At 38.8% G+C, this 20,368-nt stretch overlaps 1 protein-coding gene across 9 annotated transcripts in view; it reads left to right on the top strand.

The window, feature by feature from the left end:
• Positions 1–2,205: 2,205 nt before the first annotated feature.
• Positions 2,206–20,368, top strand: part of RNF13 (ring finger protein 13) — a 47,784-nt gene continuing 29,621 nt past the window's right edge. For 5 of the 9 annotated variants that reach the window (XR_012674747.1, XR_012674749.1, XR_012674748.1 and 2 more), the window contains exons 1-4: positions 2,207–2,320; positions 8,788–8,915; positions 11,865–11,945; positions 17,175–17,300. Coding sequence is in view for 1 of the 9 variants with exons in the window: in XM_075157581.1 (XP_075013682.1) it covers positions 8,802–8,915; positions 11,865–11,945; positions 17,175–17,300 (321 nt within the window). In the remaining 8 variants the exon portion in view is untranslated. Of the gene's footprint in view, positions 2,321–2,349; positions 2,766–8,787; positions 8,916–11,864; positions 11,946–17,174; positions 17,301–20,368 lie in introns of those variants that run through there. The other 4 variants (XR_012674746.1, XR_012674745.1, XR_012674744.1 and 1 more) reach the window with 4 other exon arrangements.

Here is a 20,368-nt window from a genome sequence, read left to right as displayed (position 1 = left end):
CTTATCCAGCATTGGCCCCTAAAAGATTATACTCTGCCTTCATAAGACTTTCCATCTGAGAAGCACAAAAGATCTTAAAATATTGTAACTCTGAAGTAAGAAATAATATGATCCTCATTACAGATGGGAATGCCAAAGCAAGGAGAAACTTATGTATACTGCAGAATAAATTAACCAATATGGTACTCCATGCTACTATAGTTAGACCATTTCTAGGACTTGAACTAGAAAGTTTCAGAGTGCAGACAGACCTGGGTGACTTAGCTAAGGTTACGTATAATCAGCACAGCAGTACTCTCACTGCATTGGAAATTCTGATTTCAAGACATCCTCTTCCATTTTCCAAAGTCCATTTAACCTCTGCAATAGAATATATTACTATTTGCAAAAAAGAAACGGATTGTGTGTAACATAACTCCTTTCCTAGTAAGAATAAAATGTATTTTTGTTAACATGGTCTGGTTTGCTTATGATGACTATTCCTTGCAGTTATTAATGCATCATTTTTTACTCTCCATTTAGTTTGTGATCTCTGGTCTGATGGATACTTTACGCTGACAGATTGTCTTTTAATTACAGTAAGACTCATGGATTCTTGTATTTTGAAAGAGGACCAGGGAATTGTGTTTTAAAAGCATATAATAAATCACACATTTTCCTGCTGTCTCCAGATCAGTGGCAAGTAAAGCTAGATGTTCTACAAGAAGATACTCCCTTTAAAGCTACCGTAAATAAAACGGAGGTTAACAGAATATTCTTCCCATAAATTCTGCTCAGAAAGGTTCAACCTTGCCTCTCATTTTGCAGCCACAATCAAATGCAAACAACTTTGGAAGACTGGAGCTAGGATTTGAAAGTAAGCAGGATCTCTAATTTGTTGACAAACTATCAAAATAAGTTTTTACAAAGACCAATTCTTTCATGGGAATAGGATAAAGATTACGTTCATTAGGATCTCCATTATATTTGTCTACCAAGATATGTAAGGAATCTCTCTACAAATATCAAAGTTTGGTGGATCATCATTAAGGTTTTTGCAGGAAACTGCCATCTTCTTCTACTCATATTTCATAGAATAACAGAACTGTTTAGATTGGAAAAGACCTTTAAGACCATCGAGTCCCACCATTAACCCCGCACTGCCAAGTCCACCACTAAACCATGTCCCTAAGCACATCTACAGATGTCTTTTAAATACCCCCAGGGACAGTGACTCCACCACTTCCCTGGGCAGCCTGTTCCAATGCTTGACAACCCTTTGGGTGAAGGAATGTTTCCTAATATCCAGTCTAAACCTCTCCTGGCGCTACTGGAGGCCATTTCCTCTCCTCCTATCGCTGTTACTTGGCAGAAGAGACCGACCTCCACCTCGCTACCTTCCCCCCCCCATCCTGTTTACTTTTTGTGCTTAGCTTATATCCCTCAAGTGTGTTTTTCTGGTTGGTCTTGTTTTTTTTAAACGCAGAGCTGGGCTGAAGTTCGCGGAGGGGGAACCAACCCCCCCGTCTCCCACACCCCGCCGGCATGCCCTGTCCTGTTTTGAAGCCGGCTCGGCTCCCGCGCGGCCCTCGACCCCCTCCCCACGAGCTCCCCACGCTGCCCCGCGGGCGGCAGGCGGCTGCCGAACCCGCCGCAGCAGCGGGGGAACGCGCGGCCACGCCCCGAGTCTCCACACGAGCCGGCGGGCTCCGCGCTGAGGTAACGGGGGGCAGCGCCGGCGGTAGGACGCGCCCATGTTGAGCTCGGTGACCTGTTTCCCCACGCACCTTGGCGGGACGGCTCTGCTGTCCCTCACGCTAACTGCGCGTTCGGGACGGCGGCAAGCCTCGGCCACGCCACCTTTCTGCCGCACTCGCGGCGCTGAGGGGCCGCGCCGGCCGCCAGTACCGGCGAGCCGTGGCAGCGGACACGGTTGCGGCCCTCACCTTCCCCGGAACCCGCCGGCTGCTGGCGGCGCGAGCGGCCGAGGAGGACCGGCGGGGAACCGCCGCCGCCGCCGCCGCCGCCCGCCGAGGCCCCTGCCCCGGCGCAGCGCGCGGCCCCTGGCGGCGCGGCGGAGGAAGCACCTGCCCTCACCCCGCGGGCGGGGCCGACTGCGGAGCTTCGCGCCGCCACTCGCCTGCGAAGCCCGCCCCGCGTCACGCACCGGCAGCTGAGTGGCAGCCCGGGCGAGCAATGGCCTGCCCCGCGCCGACGCCTCTTGCTGCGCGGCGGCGGGGCGGGACTTCCGCCGTGGCCGCTGAGCGGGCGGCGCGCGCCATGGAGTCGGCCTAGGCGCGGCCCTCGGCTCCCCGCGCCGGGCCCTGTGCCGGGCCTGCAGGTGAGGGCTGCCGGGGCGGGAGACGCGGTCGCCGGCCCCCCGCGGGCCTCTTCTGTGCTGCCGGGCGCCCTAGCTTCGCGGCGGTTAAGGAATTGCTGGGCCCGTCGCTCCATTGCGCAGCGCTTATTCGCCTCCACCCTTCGAGCGGCGAGGCGGGGCCGCCCGTCCGTGGGCTCGGGCGGAGCCACGGCCGGCCCCGCCGCGGCGTGCCTGGCTGCCGGCCGCCGCTGGCCCTGGCGCTTCCCTTGCCTGCAGGCCGTCGCGGCAGTCTGCGCGGAGATCCGCCTCGGCGGGAGGGAGGGCAGGGCAGGGCGCTGAAGCGCTCCCCGACCATCGCTTCTAGAATGGTGAAAGCTAAACCCTTGCTCTGGCATGTCACAGCTCTGCCTGGTGCGTGGTTGCTGTGAGGCTGTCGGTGCGCTGAGGTACTGGTTATGCTTGGAAGGTAATGAGTGGCGTGGAGTCTGGCTGGCTGACACCAGCTTGCTAGTAAAATGATGAAAACAAACTGAGAGGAATAGTTCCTGCATATTACCAGATCTGAACACTTTGTGTGCATTAGTTTTCCGTTCTGTGGATAGATCTTAGATGGAGATTTGCGTCAGTAATGGTATGATGACATCAAAATGCAAAAAGCTAGAGACTTTGGGGCTTTTGGGGATGTGTGTGAAAATTATTGGTATTATCTGCGTAACTTCTGTTCATCCTCTACTTGTGGAATTTTGGAAGGTGGAGCCCAATCTACCAAAATATTGAGAATGTCACTGAGTTTGTGGCAGGACAAACTTTGTTCATACGATTTTTGTGATTGCTATAAGCATTGTAATCCTATTTGGGACTAAAATAGAATTTAAGTTTGTCTAATACAGATGTGCAAGTTAGTTTTTTCCACCAATGAGGGGGAAAGAGGTGTTTTGATGAGAGAGTTGAAGCATGAGCATAACCATGTGGACAAGGAATTGCTTTGTGTTGTCTTCTGCTGAGAAATATGTTTTGAGTTGATTGAGGTACAAACTTCTGAAAATTTGGCATTTATATGTACTTTGTGGAGCTTGGTTTGTGGATAGTTGCCAAAAGCTCTGACTGTTCTTATCTGTGTCCCAAGCCATGTAATTTCTTCATGACATCTGTCTTAAATGTGCTCCCAAGGCTTGTTCACGTTGGCAAGTATGAAACTGGTATTTTTCACAGGATGCAGGGACTGTATCCAGAAGAATGTTTTCCAGTCAGGTTGCCTATTCTGGTCTGGGAGTCAGTGTATTGGTGTTAAAAACACTGTGTATTTCATAACCCTTTATTATTAATACAAACAATACCGTCAACGTATGAAGAGGTAGGCAAGGCATTCTTAGTGTCCGGTACAGCAGATAGATGTATCTATTGTGTATTGTCAATTCTTGTATCGAGCTTATTCATCCTTATCTTCAAGTGAGAAGGGACATTTTGCTCTCCTCTTCCTTGAAAGTGTAATCAGGAATGTATTTTCAATTGTGCATACAACAATACTGCTGCTGCCTTATCTTCATGGGCAATACCTTGTCTGATGTATTCCAGTTTAGTGTATTTATTTCATGGGTGTCTTGCTGCTCGTAGATATGCTGTGATACAGCATACCCCACATTTTCACCTCCTCAATTCTGACCTGTTCAGTCCTGTGACGGAGGGATGTAGCTCCTCAGGCTTAGTTTGTTTTGTGAGTTCTAGGATGCAGAGTGGGAACTAAAAAATGGGCTCTCAAAACTCCTGAAGTTACTTAAGAAGAACTTTGTCTGTAGACACTGGAAAATCAGGTGTAAAGTGCTGAAGATTAATGCAGAGTCAAATTTAACTACTTCTGAGTGGTTTACAGTATAGTCTTTAATTACATACACCTGTATTTCTGTGTGCCATAAGCTGCCTCATTCAATTAAAAGTGTAGTCTACAAACGAGCCACGGAATTTCAGGAATTGCAAGGCTTTTGTGCTTGCATTTGAGGCAATAGTTCTTGGGCCCAGAAGAATCTGTATGTATGTAACTGTTTGACAGGGAAGACTGCACTGTACATGCATGTTGTTTGTAAGGACAACTTTAATTCTGGTATTTTCTAACCTTGCTCAATACTGTTTTAATTCTTTCTCTGTGTTGTAAGGTATGTGCTGAATTTACTGTATTGGTTAAAATACTGTGATAGCTTCAAGTGTATTGTTGCTTCTGTCATAGTAAAAATGATTGTATTTTTTGAATGATTGTTCCTTTATCCTTCCAGTCTCACCGACATCCTCTTTGTTAGGGCAGGCTGATGAGAGAAACTGGTAAATCTTAATTTAGAAATAAAAATTCATGGATTTCATAATTCGTTACAAGTTCCTGTGACTGTAACTTCTGTTCCGCTAACAAGTTGAAAGTTTCACAAAGCATCATATGTCTGAATGATCAAGTCAGAATCATGAGCACTGTTTTTGAAAACAGCAGCCGTTTCCTCCCATTAGTAGTAATGAATTTTAATTATCTTCATATTAGCATCAGTTTAAATCGAATCTAACTCCAGTATTTGCTTTAATTAATGTTGAGTTCCTCAGATGATGGGACAACGCTTTCTGCTTAAAAACCCCACAAAGGGTAGGACAAGAAGACAGGGATTCTTAGGTGTTTTTTGATTCTGAAAGAGAATGTAGTAGTCTTGGCCGCGATTTCTTGATTAGGTTAACAAAGTTACAATTTTCAGAATGAAATATTTACAGTCAGATGAAAACAAATCCACATGGAACCCTTTAAATAAGGAGCCTCGATGTGGAGGTTTTCAACAATCATACAAACAATTGGAATGACCTAATTTAGTTTAATTGTTTGTGTAGTACTTTTAATTCCTCCAATAAAAGAAGTTAGAGGAGATCCAGGTGTTCTGATAACGATATTTTAAGTACATGCTGTCTACTTTTAAAACTTGTCCCTGAATTATTTTAACTATTATAGCAATACTGGATCCAGTCTATTTGCTACTGTTTTGTATTGCCACTACTTTAATTTTATGTCATTTCAAGTAATTTCTTATTGTGAGACTAGAAGAATCGCTAGAGAGACTTAGTCGTCCATCTGTGGACCAAGCAATTCTTTTAAATTCAGCCATGAAAGTGGTTAGATTTCATGCTGAATGTAGCACTTAATTGTTGCTTGTTTTGTATTCTGAAGTAGGAGGTGTACTGGATCACATATTTTTTGTTGAACATGTTCGAATTTTGAATGTTGGATTTTTTAGCTTGATCACATTTAGGTGTGAGTTTTTGTAGGGGGAATAAGATATTTCTTACTTCTGTGCTCTTAAGAGATTGCCTGCACATAATCATGTTATAGCTAAGCCGAAGAGGAATCTGAAGTTCCTCTGTAGACAGCTAATCATTGTCTATCTTAAGACTGGATTATGATTGTAGCAACAGTACAAAAAGAAATTGTCAGATGTAACTTCTCAGTGGAGAACAGAGGTCCTGATCTTTGGCGTTAGGTTGTGTTTTTGCAGTGAAAGGCATTTAGAAGTGAGAGCTCAGGGGGAGGTTCCTCCTGGCTGTTTCTCATTGACAGTGACTACCACCGTTCTCATTAGGCTATTCCTGATGCCAGAGATTTTCTGGTAATTAATGACGATCAGGCTGTACACTCCTCTCTTACTGTGTCCCAAGTTAGTAAGTAAAAGGCTGTTGTGGGAGGCTGAGTTTAGGGTAATTCTCCATTACTATTCCTTGCTCTAAAGAGTTTTTATTGTTAAGACGGTCCTCTTCAAAGAAAAACAAAAAGGTATTTGTGTAAGCACTGAAATGTATCACCTCACTCAGTAGTTTTGTTTGGAATAAACTTTCTGTGTGAAAGAGTTCTCTGTCATTCTTTAAGACCGTGTCCAGCAAATGAAGAATCTCTTGTCCGGGTGGATCATAATGCAGAACCCCACTGAGTCCTTCCTCTCTAAGCTTGTGTGCTTGTAGCTGTCCCACCGAACTTGGGTAGGACAGTCAAGATTGTAAGAGCATGACACACAGAAATGAACGGTAGTTGTTGTCTCTCAAGTTCTGTAGATGGAAGTGCTGCTATTAAATGATCTAGGTTATTACATAGTTAAAATGCATTCTTTTAAAATGCCGGTTTAGAAAACATCTCCCGTGTCAGTATGCTTATAAAGGCTTATAATATGCTCATATAGATAAGTGTATTTTTGTGACTCATACAGAGTATTGATGCAGACCATGTTATATTAGCACTTTGGTGAAATTGTACATTGATGTTGAGTTCTGTTTTAGTAAAATAAAGTTGATAGAATAGGACATCTGGGGAAAAGACGGTGAAAGGGTATAGTCAGGAAAGAGGTAGAGAAGACAAACACTGGTTAAATTTTTTGGGTGGGATGGCAGGGGAGAGAGGCATGGCAGTAATCCATCCTGTATTTTGGGAACATTATACAGGACAGAAGCCTCTAGTAGCTCATGAGAGAAGGGGGAGAAGATAGATGGGCATCTGGCCAGGACTCTTAACCAGCTCCACGTCTTTCCTCTTTGGAAGTCTCTATCCCTTTGTCAGCTAACAGCTGTCCAGTTCAGATTGCATTTCTCAACAGCACAAATTAAGACTAAATCTCAAACCCCCACATTACTGCAAGCTGTGGGAAGTATATATACAGGAATTTAAACCCCTTTAAAAACATTAGGAAACTTCGGGGGGGGCTATGAAAACATACAGTTTATGTGGAAATTCAAGGACTTGGAAATGAGGAAATGCTACTTTTATGGCTATTTTTGCAACTTCAGTTTATCCATTTGCCCTTTTGTGTAGAAATGGCTATATAGTTTAAAAAATCCTATTCTTGTATTTTTCCCCTACAGAACCTTGCTTCATTCAGTACGTGAGTGGCATGCACTGAAAGATATAAGTCAGTTACGCGGAAGGCTGAAACTTCTTCCTCTCCCTTGCCCAACCCAAGTTTTTTGGGTGCTTGATTTTGCAATTCAGCTAGTAGAATTTTTACCTTCATATGAGTGTGTATTATGTAATTGCCTCTTGTTTGTATTGGAAGCCAAAAGACCCGCATTGGATTAAGTGCCCATGGGCACATGGTGTTGAACATTTTAGACTAAAACTTTGCAGAGACGCCATTTCTTACTACATTAAACATGATATTTAGCGAACGTTGCAGTTTTGCACCATGTTGTTCATATGTTTGTGGATTATAACCTTACGTGTTAGCTTTTGTCTTTGCTGGAAAAAATTGAAATGTTCAAAATTTAAGCATTATATCTTTAGCATTTCTGTTGTCTTTGATAGGCCAAATTTTGTGGTTTCAAGATACGTATGATTGTAAAATTGGCCAATTTTTGACATGAGAGATTACGGAATGCAGTCTGTTACCATTGCAGTTAATGCATGTGTTAAATTTGAGAGGGAGTTCAAAGTTCTGTTCATGCAAATGTTTGTTTTGTTTTAGTTTTTTTGGGTCGTGGTTTGTTGTTGTTGTTGGGGGGGTGGGTTTTTTTGATGATACTCTCAATGACTTCAGTAAGGGTGCAGGTATCATTGCTCATACAAGGAAGGCATTCAGGCCCTTACTTTGTGCTTTTAATACATTTTTAAAAAATCTGTGTGGCAAAGGGAAAGTATAAAAATGTTTGTTTTGCTTCCTCCTAACCCATCTCCTTGCTTTTTTTTTGCTTTGATTAATGATAAGTCAGCAGTTTTAAATAACAGTTTCTGTTAGAAAATATGCCCCTCTGTTTCCAGACACAAGCTGTTGCTTTTTGCTGCTGTTTTGATGAAAATTTATTAAGAAAGCAGAATTAACTTCCTTTTAATGTCATGGGTTTGTGAAATGCATACAAACATACTTTACAGAGTACTTGTGGTTTTTTTTTTTAAAGATCTCAAAAATGCACGTGCTTTACAGGAGACTAAATCTGCTGTCCAGACCATGGGTCACACTTGAGCATTTGTGAATTTCACTGAAGTCGGTAGAACCAGTTTGTGTTTGTTACCTGTTGGTATCACACTGGTTTTGCAGGTGTATATTTAGGGTAGATGCTTTTAGTTGAATTGCTCCAGGTACATGAGGAATTTTACTGGTTTGGATTTACGCTAGAAGAAGGGAAGATTAGAATTAAGAATGTCTAAGGATGATTAATATAATGTGAATGTTCATTCCCCTATACCGCTTGCATTGCTATGTGTTGCCTAAAGCTTTTTGAAGTGCTACTGTTACAACTTTTGTGTTTTATGCATGCATTGCCACGGAGGTTACATGCTTTTAGTAAAAGGGACTTCTGTCTCTAAAATAATTGCATAAATTAAAGGTTATTTGTTTCTCAAAAGTAAACATAGAATAACATTTTGCATACTTCTTTAGAAGAAAAGTTTTAACTGACCAATAAAGCCCAGTAAAATGACAGAGGAAAATATTAACTATATGCCTTGACTCTCTGTTCTGTTTTTTTTTTTGTTTGTTTGTTTGTTGCAGGTGTTAAATAAAATATGCTGCTGTCAATAGGAATGCTGATGTTGTCTGCCACTCAGATATACACTATTTTGACTGTTCAGTTATTTGCTTTCCTGAATCTTTTACCCGTGGAGGCAGATATTTTAGCAGTAAGTATAAGAATATTTTTCTACATAGATGAAATCTCTATGAAATTGAATCATCTTTTAAACTATTCCATTAATGAATCAGTTAGCACAGTAAATGTTATAGCAGGTTGCTTGGAATGGAATTGCCTTAACACTTTGGTTCAATAAAAAAATAAATTGTACATTTTCAAATGAGCTTACAGATGATGTGTGCTAGAGACCATGACAGTGAAAGCACTTAATTCCCTTAGTCATTTAAAAAGTTCCAATCTGACCAGATATCCTATAGCATGTTATAACGCTGTTAAAAGAATTCTTTGATTATTTGGTTTAGACAGCAATTTAAGTTTTGGTGATTTTGTAAGGTAACTGTATATAAATAAATAAAGTAAAATAATCTTCTATGGCTAGTATAATTTATGTGTGTGCTGGAGGCCTTGTCAGTAAAGTTTTTGTATATGTTAATCTAGATATATTTTTTTAATAGCTGATAATCTCCGCTATCATTAAGAATAATATTTTTTGGATGTGTAGAATTTTAAATGATCAGGCTAATAAACAGTATAATGAACATAGGGTCAGTGGTAAAAGTTGTTGCTGGGCTATTTATTACCAATTTTATATATCGTGTAGTTTTATGAAAGAAGTTACATGTGTCTTTGTAGGATAGAGCCTAAGCCACTGAAATAATTAAACCTAAGTACTGTAGTCTCTATATTCTCTGCTAGTTACAGTGATATCCAGGAGTTGTTAATATCGTATCAATTAATTTAGGAAAACAGAGTGAAAAACCCTTGAAGCTAAATGTTAAAATAAAAATACTTAACAGTTTGTGGTAATGTGGGGTTGATGAATACTGAATTATGTTATTTGGATCTTTGGGTTGTTACTATTCTATTGTTATTTTTTGTAGATAAAAATTTTAAGGAACAATTAATGCAGATAGATAATTGCTCTATTATGGAACTGACATCACCATTCTGTTGTGAAATGGTGGTTTCTACTGTAAACCTTATTTCCCCTCCCCTCTTTCCTCTCTCACCAAGCCCGTGCTTCCTCTTTTCATAAAAAAGCTAATATTCATTCTTGTTACTTCCTCCCTTAGAAAAGATATTAAAACCAAACCAAACCAAAACAACCTCAGCAACCTGAAGAAAAAAAAAAGGCATTTTGGAAGTTTAGTTTAATTCTTTTATTTAAGCTTCCATGTGCAGTATTCTAAAATAATTCTATCTAAAAATGAATTGTCTTTTATTCTTGGATATTTGAAAGTTACAGATCTATTCTGAGAATATCTTTGAAGTAGGAAATTAAGAGCGGAACTAGACACTTATTAAAACTTTGCTGTGAAAAGGAGCCAGTGGAATGCTTACGAGATACTCAGAAGAAGAGTGAATGTTTGCACACTGTCACATGGAATTGAAGGCATACAGATAGCTTATAATCTTGAGAGATTTCATGGTTTAATGATTGGCCATTCGGGGAGCAAAATTCCAGCCAAAGTTTTGGGTTCGCCAATGAAAGAAATTCTTCATTTCCCTACTGATTTAGGTGTATTTTTATTCTTCTGTGTTCTCACATAGTTGCAGCCTCAAACGAAGGATTATATTTGGATAAAGTACTGTTATGTGTATATGAAGCATGATTGGTAATTTTTTAAATAAGGGATAAAAATAAATAGGTTTGAGTGTGACTCCTAGCTTGCTGGGGCTTGCTAAATGATTCAAGGGAAAACTTAAAGTAGCACAAGCTCAGGAACAACGTTTTGAGGAAGGTAGGTGAGTGAATAGTGAGGATGGAGGAAGACAGCATACTGCCACAGAGCTGTGCTATGTGATGGTAGGATGGAAGATCGGGAGGAGAGGTTGAATGGAGCAGATTGATTACACAGGACATTGAAATTTAGCTCCATTCCTACCTCTTTCCCCTCAGTTTGATTAAAGTCTGTGGGAAGGAAGCTCCTTTGAAATGTTGCTCCTTTGAAAGAGTTAAGATAAATCATAGTAGTGGGTTTTTTTGAACTATAGTTTGAGTTCCCCTGTCTAAGCCTGGCTATTAGGAAATGTCTTGTCCCTCTGACATAAACACGATCCTTACTTGACTGTTCTGTATGACAATTGGATGATACAATGAATGGACAAATATTTCTGAGTCACTAAACTATTTAGTAAAACTTTCTAACTGATGTGCATTCAAGTCGGTCACTGTATAATTCACAACTTTTGCAGGAAACTAACTTTTTTACTTTTAATGAAAAAAATTTTAGCATACATACAATTTGCACTTTTTGTTGTATGGCTTCTGCACTGGTTAGGCATATCATAGAGCTACAAAAGATGAACAAGGAAAGGGGAAACAAAGCTTCCACAGATTTAAGGTCTTTACAGTATTCCTCTGTTGTGAAATGAAAGCTTATGGTATAAAACAAAACCGTAGAGATCGTTTTTAGCTACTAACCTGAATAGATAGCAGGGAATTGAGAAGGGATAACATATGGAGGCTATTCTTTGCCTACAATAAACCACCTGTTAAAAGCTGTTCTTCCCTGTGTGAAAGGAATTCAAATCAAAAAAAACCACCACCACCACCATCCAAAAAAACCCCCACACCCAAAAACCCCAGCTCTCCAGATTCTTGCTTTTTTGGTTGTTTGTAGTTTCTCTTCCGCGAATATGATGGTATTTGAATTGTAGACAGTAGAAAGAAAGATTTAACATACAGGTAATTTAACGTAAGATCTGTTACTTACTTCCTTATTTTGACAACTAGATAAGAAAAGAATGATGTTGCCATGTGAGTGGAAGACAAGTGAAAGAAGCAATTTTGTGATTTCATTGACATAGTCACAAGAGGTCCTATGTCTGATATTTTAATCTAAAAAAACTCAGTGCTGTTTATTTCTATTTACACTTGTTATCTATTTCTCTCTTGTTGCCAACCCGAATTTTCTTTAATATTTGTTTCTTTTAGTATAACCTTGAAAATGGAACCCAGACCTTTGATGATCTACCTGCTAGATTTGGCTACAGACTGCCAGCAGAAGGCTTGAAGGTAAAAAAGAAAAATTGTATATATATAACCTGAATATATATATAGAGGACTGTATATCCTGAACACTTCTTCTGTAAGCTAAAAAAGAGAAAAGCTAAATGAATATAGTACTGAGGAAAAATAAATAGAGAACTGATTAATCTACTGCTTAAACAAAACAAATGTGCAAAGGGTCTGATATGAACTGTTGCCTGTGAATAGGAGATTCCTCTCCTAAGAAGAGAATTTTTGTAATCTGACCTTTTGTATGTAAGAGAGAATTTGCTGAACATTTCTAATAAATAAATAAATTAAAAATAGCTGAATAATGGGAATCTAAGAAAGTAAGTTTGGTAGACCATTGTTTTCTCTGAAGGTGGTGGCAATACTGATACATGATGTCAGTTACCTTGCACTGGTATCAGTGGATGCCAGATTGAATTTTGTCTTGATTTATTTTTTTAAGAAAATATTTGGAGGATTTATTGTCTCTGTAGAGTCATATATAGGCAAGTCCTTTCACACTGTAAAGTATGGAAAGGCAAGAGGGATTATCTTCCTTGCATGTGGCCCACATTGAATACTGTGTAAAGGAATTGCAGCTCATTTTCTTGGGAAAGTACAAGAACTGTTGTCAGTTTGCTTTCCTCCTTGCATTTCTTAAGCAACTGAATGGGGAATCTCGGGGGCTGCATTCTGCCTTAACCCCCATGTGCTGTGCCACAAAGCTGATGGCTATGTAGTAGGTGATTGATCATGCATCCTCTCCTTATACAGTTTCCTTTCAATTGCAATCCGCATGCCATAGCAGATGGGAAGTTCCCTGTTCTCCCAGTGTTCCTCTCAGGCCTGTGTTGCACTAATGCTGTGTTATTTTACTCTGTGTCATTAAGTGGGGAAAATGCAGACAGCACATACACACATTTTTGTTAGTTATCTGTTACAGTGTCTTATACTCCAAATAAAATCATACTGGGATAGGAATGCTGTGACATGACTTGAAAACTGCTCATAGGATTATTACAGAAGGCACTAGTAAGTGATAATATATTGAATTAGCAGAAAAAGTACGTATGACTTAAAATTTTTTAAACTTTCTTAATCCAGTTTTCTTTGGTATAGAAGAATTAAAAAGCAGGGAAATATTATACCATATTAAGTTGTAAAATGCACCTAGTATTAGAGAAGACAGAATTAAGGTGTAACGATTTGCAAATGTTAATGGAACTGGAAAGGGAAAAATCATATTGACATATTGTGCAAAGTCATGCAAAAAATGTCAAAGATGGCTATAACCATGGGAGTACATATAGGACTTTATCATTATTTTGTACTAGATTAGAAATTCTGAAGACCTGATGTCTTCTGAAATACAGCAGCAAGCATGTTTTGTACAGCAGGATAATTCCTTTTCCGTGTGTTTAATGTGGTTAATGCACATGGAATGTGAAATTAATAGAAGGGAAATTACGTTCAAGGTGAAATGGGAAAGGACTATGAAGAAAGTTAAATAAATGTAGCTTCCATAGGCAACGATGAGAAGACATGTTCTACTTTTTCTGACTTCTACTGAAGTAGTAGCTGTCCATACATTCTGGTGGCAGTAGTCAGTAACTGGTGTAAAGACAAACTCACTTTTATCTGCGTAAAATAAGATAGAGGAGGTACAAAATAAATTATTTAAAAATAAATAATATATGGTGATGTTAATGCTATAAACTGGTGTCACAGTCCTGCTGCTTAGAGAAGTATTTAAAAGCTAGATGAATATCCAGTTCAGTTATAATCTTCACATCCTCTGAGGTAAGTTTGTTGCTGAGGTTATGTAGCAGATGCTTGTTGTCAAATGCTGGTGTGCTGTGTTGAATTCAAGAGCAGTGGGCATGCTGCATTTTTCTTTGCCTGATGTAAGATGCCTGTGCAGTGACATGAGCCGTTTACTTTCTCGAGGATCACATTCTTATAGTCAGTGTCAGTAAGTTTGTTCATTTCAGCAAAGATTTATTTTCCATTCGTCTCCGATACTTGAAACGCTCATCTATAAGCAAGGCAATTTAGTGTAGCTGTCCAAACAGTTTACTACTTGCGTGAAGTTCAGGTTTCATTACTTTTTTTTTTTTACTGTGCAAGTGGCTTACGTGGAGTCAGTCTTGTGGCGGTAACTTGTTTGTCTGGCTGTCACTTTGAACAGTGTATGAGTAAGTATTTATGACTGATATATATATTTTTTTATTTTGTATAAGAATTCTAAGCTGTAAACATATTTAGGCAGACCACCTTCCAAGTTCCGGTGAAGGGGAATTGCTGTCATTTACACAACTATGGAGACCGTGAATAGCACTTGAAGGCAGAGAGCTACTTTCCTATTCATTCTGTCTGTAGCCTGTATGGCCCTGAAATCTGGCTCTGCAGCGTTGCTGATGTTGCAATGCTTGTCAGTAAACAATATGCAAAAAATGAAGCTGATGTGAAGGTACAAGGTTGGATCACTCTTTGATCGCACGGTGTCCTTTTAATCCCAAAGGGGAATAAATTGCTGTAAGAATTCCTGTAACTCTTAAGAATTCCTTTGCAAATGAAACCTCAAGAAGACTTCATTTTCATGCCCAGTGGGCTTTATTGTGGGGAGAAGTGGTGTTAGAGCTGTATAGTTGTTTACTGACTATATTGGGAAACAGAGGGCGATTAAGTGATTTACCGAAGTAGTGAGCCAATTTAATACATCAAAAATAGATATAAGGAGCTTTGATTCTAACCTTTTTAACTGTTTGACAGCTCTGTGTTGTAACTAAGGTATATGTCATCACCTGTGTAGAAATAGTAATGAGTTTTAGTCCTGAATATAATACTAAAACTTTTTTCTTTGTTTGCATTAAGATTTTAATTATTTTTTAAAAATGCTATGATATTGGTTGAAATAGGATGAAAATGGTATACTTTTCCAGTGCTTATGATTAAAATTTATTAATATGCAACTTGTAAAACACAACCTATTGGATTCTATAACAACTGGTACCAAAGCATAAATGTAGGTGCTTTTTTTTTTTTTTGGCTTGTGTGCTCTAGTCGAAAAGTGGTCCATCATTTGTGCCAGTGTCCTTAGAAGAAGAGCTCCTCAATTAAAGATATTTAAGAATGTATGGTAGCATTAAGAAAAATCCAGTCTAGCCATAGTCTTTGGTTTCTATGTATGCATTTCTTGAACTGTAACATCATGATGTGCGATTTGTGTAAAACTTGTCTGTAGAATGCAGTTGGTTCCAGACATACCACTCCAGTTTTAAAAAGCGTAAATGTTTTGTGTGAAACTACGTAACATAAGTAATGTTTGCTATATGAATCAGGGGAACCTTAGGGACCTAAATTTGGCTGTCAGCAAATCAGCGTAGAATTTTCAGTGGATATTCAGTGGCTTTTAATTGTTACAGACTGTGTAATGTTGTGCCTGTCACCACAAACTTGGCAAAGAACAGATTGCTGGTGCAGTTTCTCTGCCAAAACGGATATTATCATTACAAAAATCTATTCTTGAAAACAAAATTGCGTCTCTCTGTTGTAGGTTAAACTTTATGAATAATACATCTTTATGGATAAAATGTAAGATTATATATAAAAAGTACATTTAAACTGACCGTTTATATATATAAACTGTATATATAAAAACTTACATATTTAAACTGTCAGTTTATATGTACATTTATATATAATTACATGTATTACATAATATAATTATATATAATAATTATTATTTCTATACCGGAAATGACATCTCTCTATATATCTAAACCTGTCAGTGAAAACTGAGAGTTTAAAGCTCTGAAGGATGTATCTAGAACTGTAGCAATAATTTCTTGAGCCCACAGAAGTGCAGCTTCTCGTGATCTTTATTTGCATAAAACAAATTACTTATATTCTTATTTTCTGGCAATTCACTGCTCTGTATTTGTATGATAATTTGCTCTAGCTTTAAAACTGATTTAAACAAGTATGAATCTTGTAGGAATGTTTTTATGTTAAATGATACTCGGTTGTATTAGTGTCCAAAAGTATCGCGTTGTGACCTTATTGCACCTTATAAAGAAAGTAATTTTTCTGAAGAGGTGTATTTCAAATGAAGGGTAGACAAAACCTCCTCTAGGTGTACAGTCTGGATTTTTCTGTATCTTGGTGACCAAAATCTGTTGTGAAGAGACTGACAGAAGGGAATCTAATTAATACCAATCTAATTATTAATTAACTAACTAATTAATATAAATCTAATTAATAAAGAAGCTCCTTTTTAGGTAATCTAGAGATTTGACCAAGGAAGCAAGCATATTCTAGTAAAGGAAAAAGGGAAGGTCTGTTCTCTTTGGAGCTAGAACAAGCAGTATTGTGCAGTATGCGTGATATCCTTTTGGCATTTGTCTTGCATAAATTTCCATATCAGCAGTGTTTAAAGAGCATTTACAGTAGTAGGAAGGAAGTTCAAGGAGGTAGTCAACCCCGAAGTCACAACATCGTGGAGAGGGACTAGTGTCAATTTATTCAGGATTCAGGTGAGCATGTTTCCTCTGAGAGAAGCTGTGTAGAATTTTTCGGCAGATGTTAATGCATGAGCTTAACAGAATTTCTACTCCAGACATTTTCAGTGGTGGAGTACTAACTCAGTCACCTAAAAACAATCCAAAGATAGCTTCCAGATTGATCTTGCCAGAATTTCCTACCTCTGTGAATCTTTCAACTGTAGCAGATTTGATGATCTATAGTCTTTGCTTACCATAGTAAACCAGCTATTTTGTGTGCTAGTTCAGAGCTGATTTCACACACTTAACTTTCTTTGGTTTCCCCTTTTAATTGCCAAGTACTGAGTTTGTGTTAGTGCTTCTTAGGCTACTATACTTCAGTTTTCTTGATTAGTCTCCATATGTCTTAGGATAATAGTTCCACAATATTAATGTAGTATGCGCAGTCCTCTTTATGCTGAATTATACTGTGAAGTCTGAGTTACGAACTTCAGATGATGTAATTGGAAAAACTGTATTTTCTTTTTAACTTTCTAATTCTTTACAGACATAAAGATTCTCATGAATCAAAATAAATAGTCAGGGATGTAGCAGAAATATTGCTATGATATAGGACTGAGTTGATAATAAGAATTTGTTTAGCTATTGTATGAAAATGTACAGTTTTCTTCCCTTCTACTTCTCTGCCAACCCTTTTGTTAAGACAAAGAGAAATGAAACTCCTGTTTCTCTTCCTGTTTTCTAGGGTTTCCTAATAAATTCAAAACCAGAGAATGCATGTGAGCCTATAGCCCCTCCTCCGCTGAAAGACAACTCGTCCAGTGCTTTTATTGTGTTAATTCGAAGGCTTGAGTGCAACTTTGATATCAAGGTAAGATTCTCCCCCCGCTCCCCTGTTTCAAGGTCTTACAGAATTTACTGGTGCTTCAGAAAAATATCTATAGCTAACAGCAGCATAGATACTGATGTGAAGAGAAGGGAGAATTTTATTGTCTACAGGCAGATACAGCAGTATTGTAATATGATTTAGTTTAAGATTACCGGTTTGTGAGCCAGCTTACGTGGCAAATAAGGATGACAGATGCTGCAGTTTTATAATTGAAAGTGTTCAGTAGCAATGTCAGCTTTTCTTGCTAGTTAGACTCCTTGCTGCCAGGGATCACAGGGGAGATTAGGGAATGGAGATAACATAAAAGCACCCAAAATCTGCAAGCCGCTTTCCTGATTTGGTTTTGGTTTTGATAGCTGGATTATCTTCTTGTGGCTCACACTGAGACCCCATGAAAATGGTAGTGTCACAGTTGGTTGATGGTGAGAGGAGACAGTGCACTGCCAGGTAGAAACAGGCACAGGTGGCAGGATGGGAGTGTTTTTAAACGGGTACAACGGCTAGATGTTATATTATGAAGTATTTATATTATAAAAATTTTTATCTGAAGCTGGAGTATTCTCTGTGTTATTTTAAAAATACAAAATTAGGATTATTTGTATTTGGCTAGAATATATGGTTTTCTTGAAAATGACCCTGATATATGGGGCAACAAAGGATGTCTTAAGGAAAACAGGGCTCTTCAATTTGTTCTTGACTTTCATGAACTAAAAGGAGACCCAACCGTATTTGCTGGTATGTGGTATGTTCAGTTATGTGATATTGTGGTTAAATGTGTAAATTCTACCCAGACTGTAGATTGCAGCTGTAGAGGCAGCCTCACTGCTCATGTAATCTACCTTCACATCAAACTTGGGAATGTCGCATATTTTGTACCGTGAATCCTGTCACCATGTGTGTATATGGCTTAGTAAGAAAAGGAAGGGCAAATGACTATTTGTCTTTTTCATGTCCTCTTTGCCTAATTGCTGCCCCTAAATTGATGGGACAGTATTACTGCTGAAGACACTGTTAAAGGAACATATCAGAATTTTTCTAGTGGAATACATTTTTAATCAGAAATACAGCAAGTGCTTGTTCGCTGAAAACAACTTGTTTTGTTGAAGAAGTCGGCGTTATGACTGAGCTTTCAGCTTTTCTACTCTGGTGCTAAACCAGAAAAATCATCTCTCTGTTGCTGCTGACAGAATTCTGAGATTCTGAGAAGCTTTGGAAAGCTGCTCAGCTAAAGGCAAGAGTCTTTAGCTGAGGGGGAAGATGTGCAGAATTGCTTTTCCACGTAGCTATCAGCTTAGTGAATGTGAACTCTTGTATTTTAATTTTACACATCTTGATTTGCCACACACAGTTAATGAGTGTTCCTTGCAGAAAACGGAAGATTTGTACGTCACCACTGCGGGATTTCCATGGTCAGTTCTTTAAGGATTAAGTCACACTAGCTCTGTCTGTAAGCATTTTTTGGTTATGTTTCACGTAATACCCTTGGAAAAGTGGATTCCCACACATTTCTTTATTAGACAAAGAACAAGGTAGAATGTGGATCAGAAGTTCCAAGGCGAGCATGGGTATCTATGTTTTCACTGGCCAGTGAATTCACATTTATATTATGTTGTTAATACTATTGTAAATTGCATTATATAATTTCATACGTACTACAGCATTTTGCTCTGAAGTTTCTGCCAGGAAGTGGCATATGCACTGAGCTGTGAGTTATATTACATATGAGTTCCTTGGCTGACAGGATGCAGATTTTAACAAAAACTGGAGTTTATTTGAAAGTCCCATCTCTCCTTCTGTTTTACTTTGAAAACTCCAAATACAGGTGCATAGCTGTTTCTTGATTTTATTGTGTATGAATCTTTACTAGGCCAGAAACCATCTCGTCTTCCCTTCCATCTTCTCTTAGCATCTAGTGATTTCTTACAGGAAAAATTATATCACAGTAGGAGAAGGGTGAAGGCTGGAAGCAAGTGGAAGCAGAGAGCCTTTTGCAATGTGTCTTCTCACTTGCTATAGCTGATTTTTACTTCTGTTTGTGTTGGTGACCAGTGTGGAAAGGGACTCGTCAAGAAAGGGTGGTGCTGTGCTTTCAACTCCTGCATAATTACGAAACTTCTTTCTCAATCTGCATGTAGGGTCTGGTCATTAGTGACTCTGAAATGTGTTGTTGACATCATGTAGGAAGCATCACATACTTTCTGTCTACATAAAAGATTTGTTGGGCAAAATAAGCATCATGTAAAATTGTGCTACGTATGGAAAAACTTATTAGAATGGTTTGGGATTATATGTAATTTAAGTAAATGATACCCTGCTATATTAAAACTGCCTCTTTAAGCACAAAAGCCAGCAAATACATCATTAAACATTACATCATTTTATGTATGCACTATGGATATTTTCTGTAGTGATGTGATGTTGGCCAAACTCCCAACCATGCATTTATGTTCACATCTAAAACTGATTTTTTTTTTTTTTCCCCTTAAATATTGGGATTTTTCAAGGTGTCTGCATTTTCCAATAACATTGTTCTGCTGTTTGGAATATAGTTGTTAGGAATATGGGGAGAGAATCTGAACTGATGGCACTTCAAGGCATATAACTGTTGAGTAAAGAGTTGATTGTCATTTTCTTATAGTGGAAAGTTACTATGCAGTAAGAAATCACTTTCTGAAGCTGTACCATCCTGCTTAGATATATCTTAAAAATGGGTTAATGGTTCAGTTTTGGTGCACAATGAATGTTTTTGGTTTTGGGGCCCTGGGGAGCGAGGATGAAGTTGCAACTTCACAATATAATTGAACAGGCAATGCTACTGCTTTTTGCAGCTAGATGGTGTCGTTAAGCCTGTGCTCATTCATGGTAGCTTGTGCAGAAGGTGCCTGGCTGTGATTGTGTTGATGTCACTCTTTACTCTAGTAACCCTGTGTTAACTGAATATCTTGTAGGCATATTTTTGTGTGGTTTTACACAAACATCATTATTTTATAATCCAATAATTAAACAAAGGACCTATGTTATAAGTGAGTGGCAAAAGTGTGTAATATAAT

This window comes from Calonectris borealis, chromosome 9 (assembly GCF_964195595.1).
Source record: "Calonectris borealis chromosome 9, bCalBor7.hap1.2, whole genome shotgun sequence".
In the NCBI taxonomy this organism is placed as follows: domain Eukaryota; kingdom Metazoa; phylum Chordata; class Aves; order Procellariiformes; family Procellariidae; genus Calonectris; species Calonectris borealis.
Note: the sequence above shows the minus strand (reverse complement) of the source record. Positions and strands in the feature narration are given on the sequence as shown.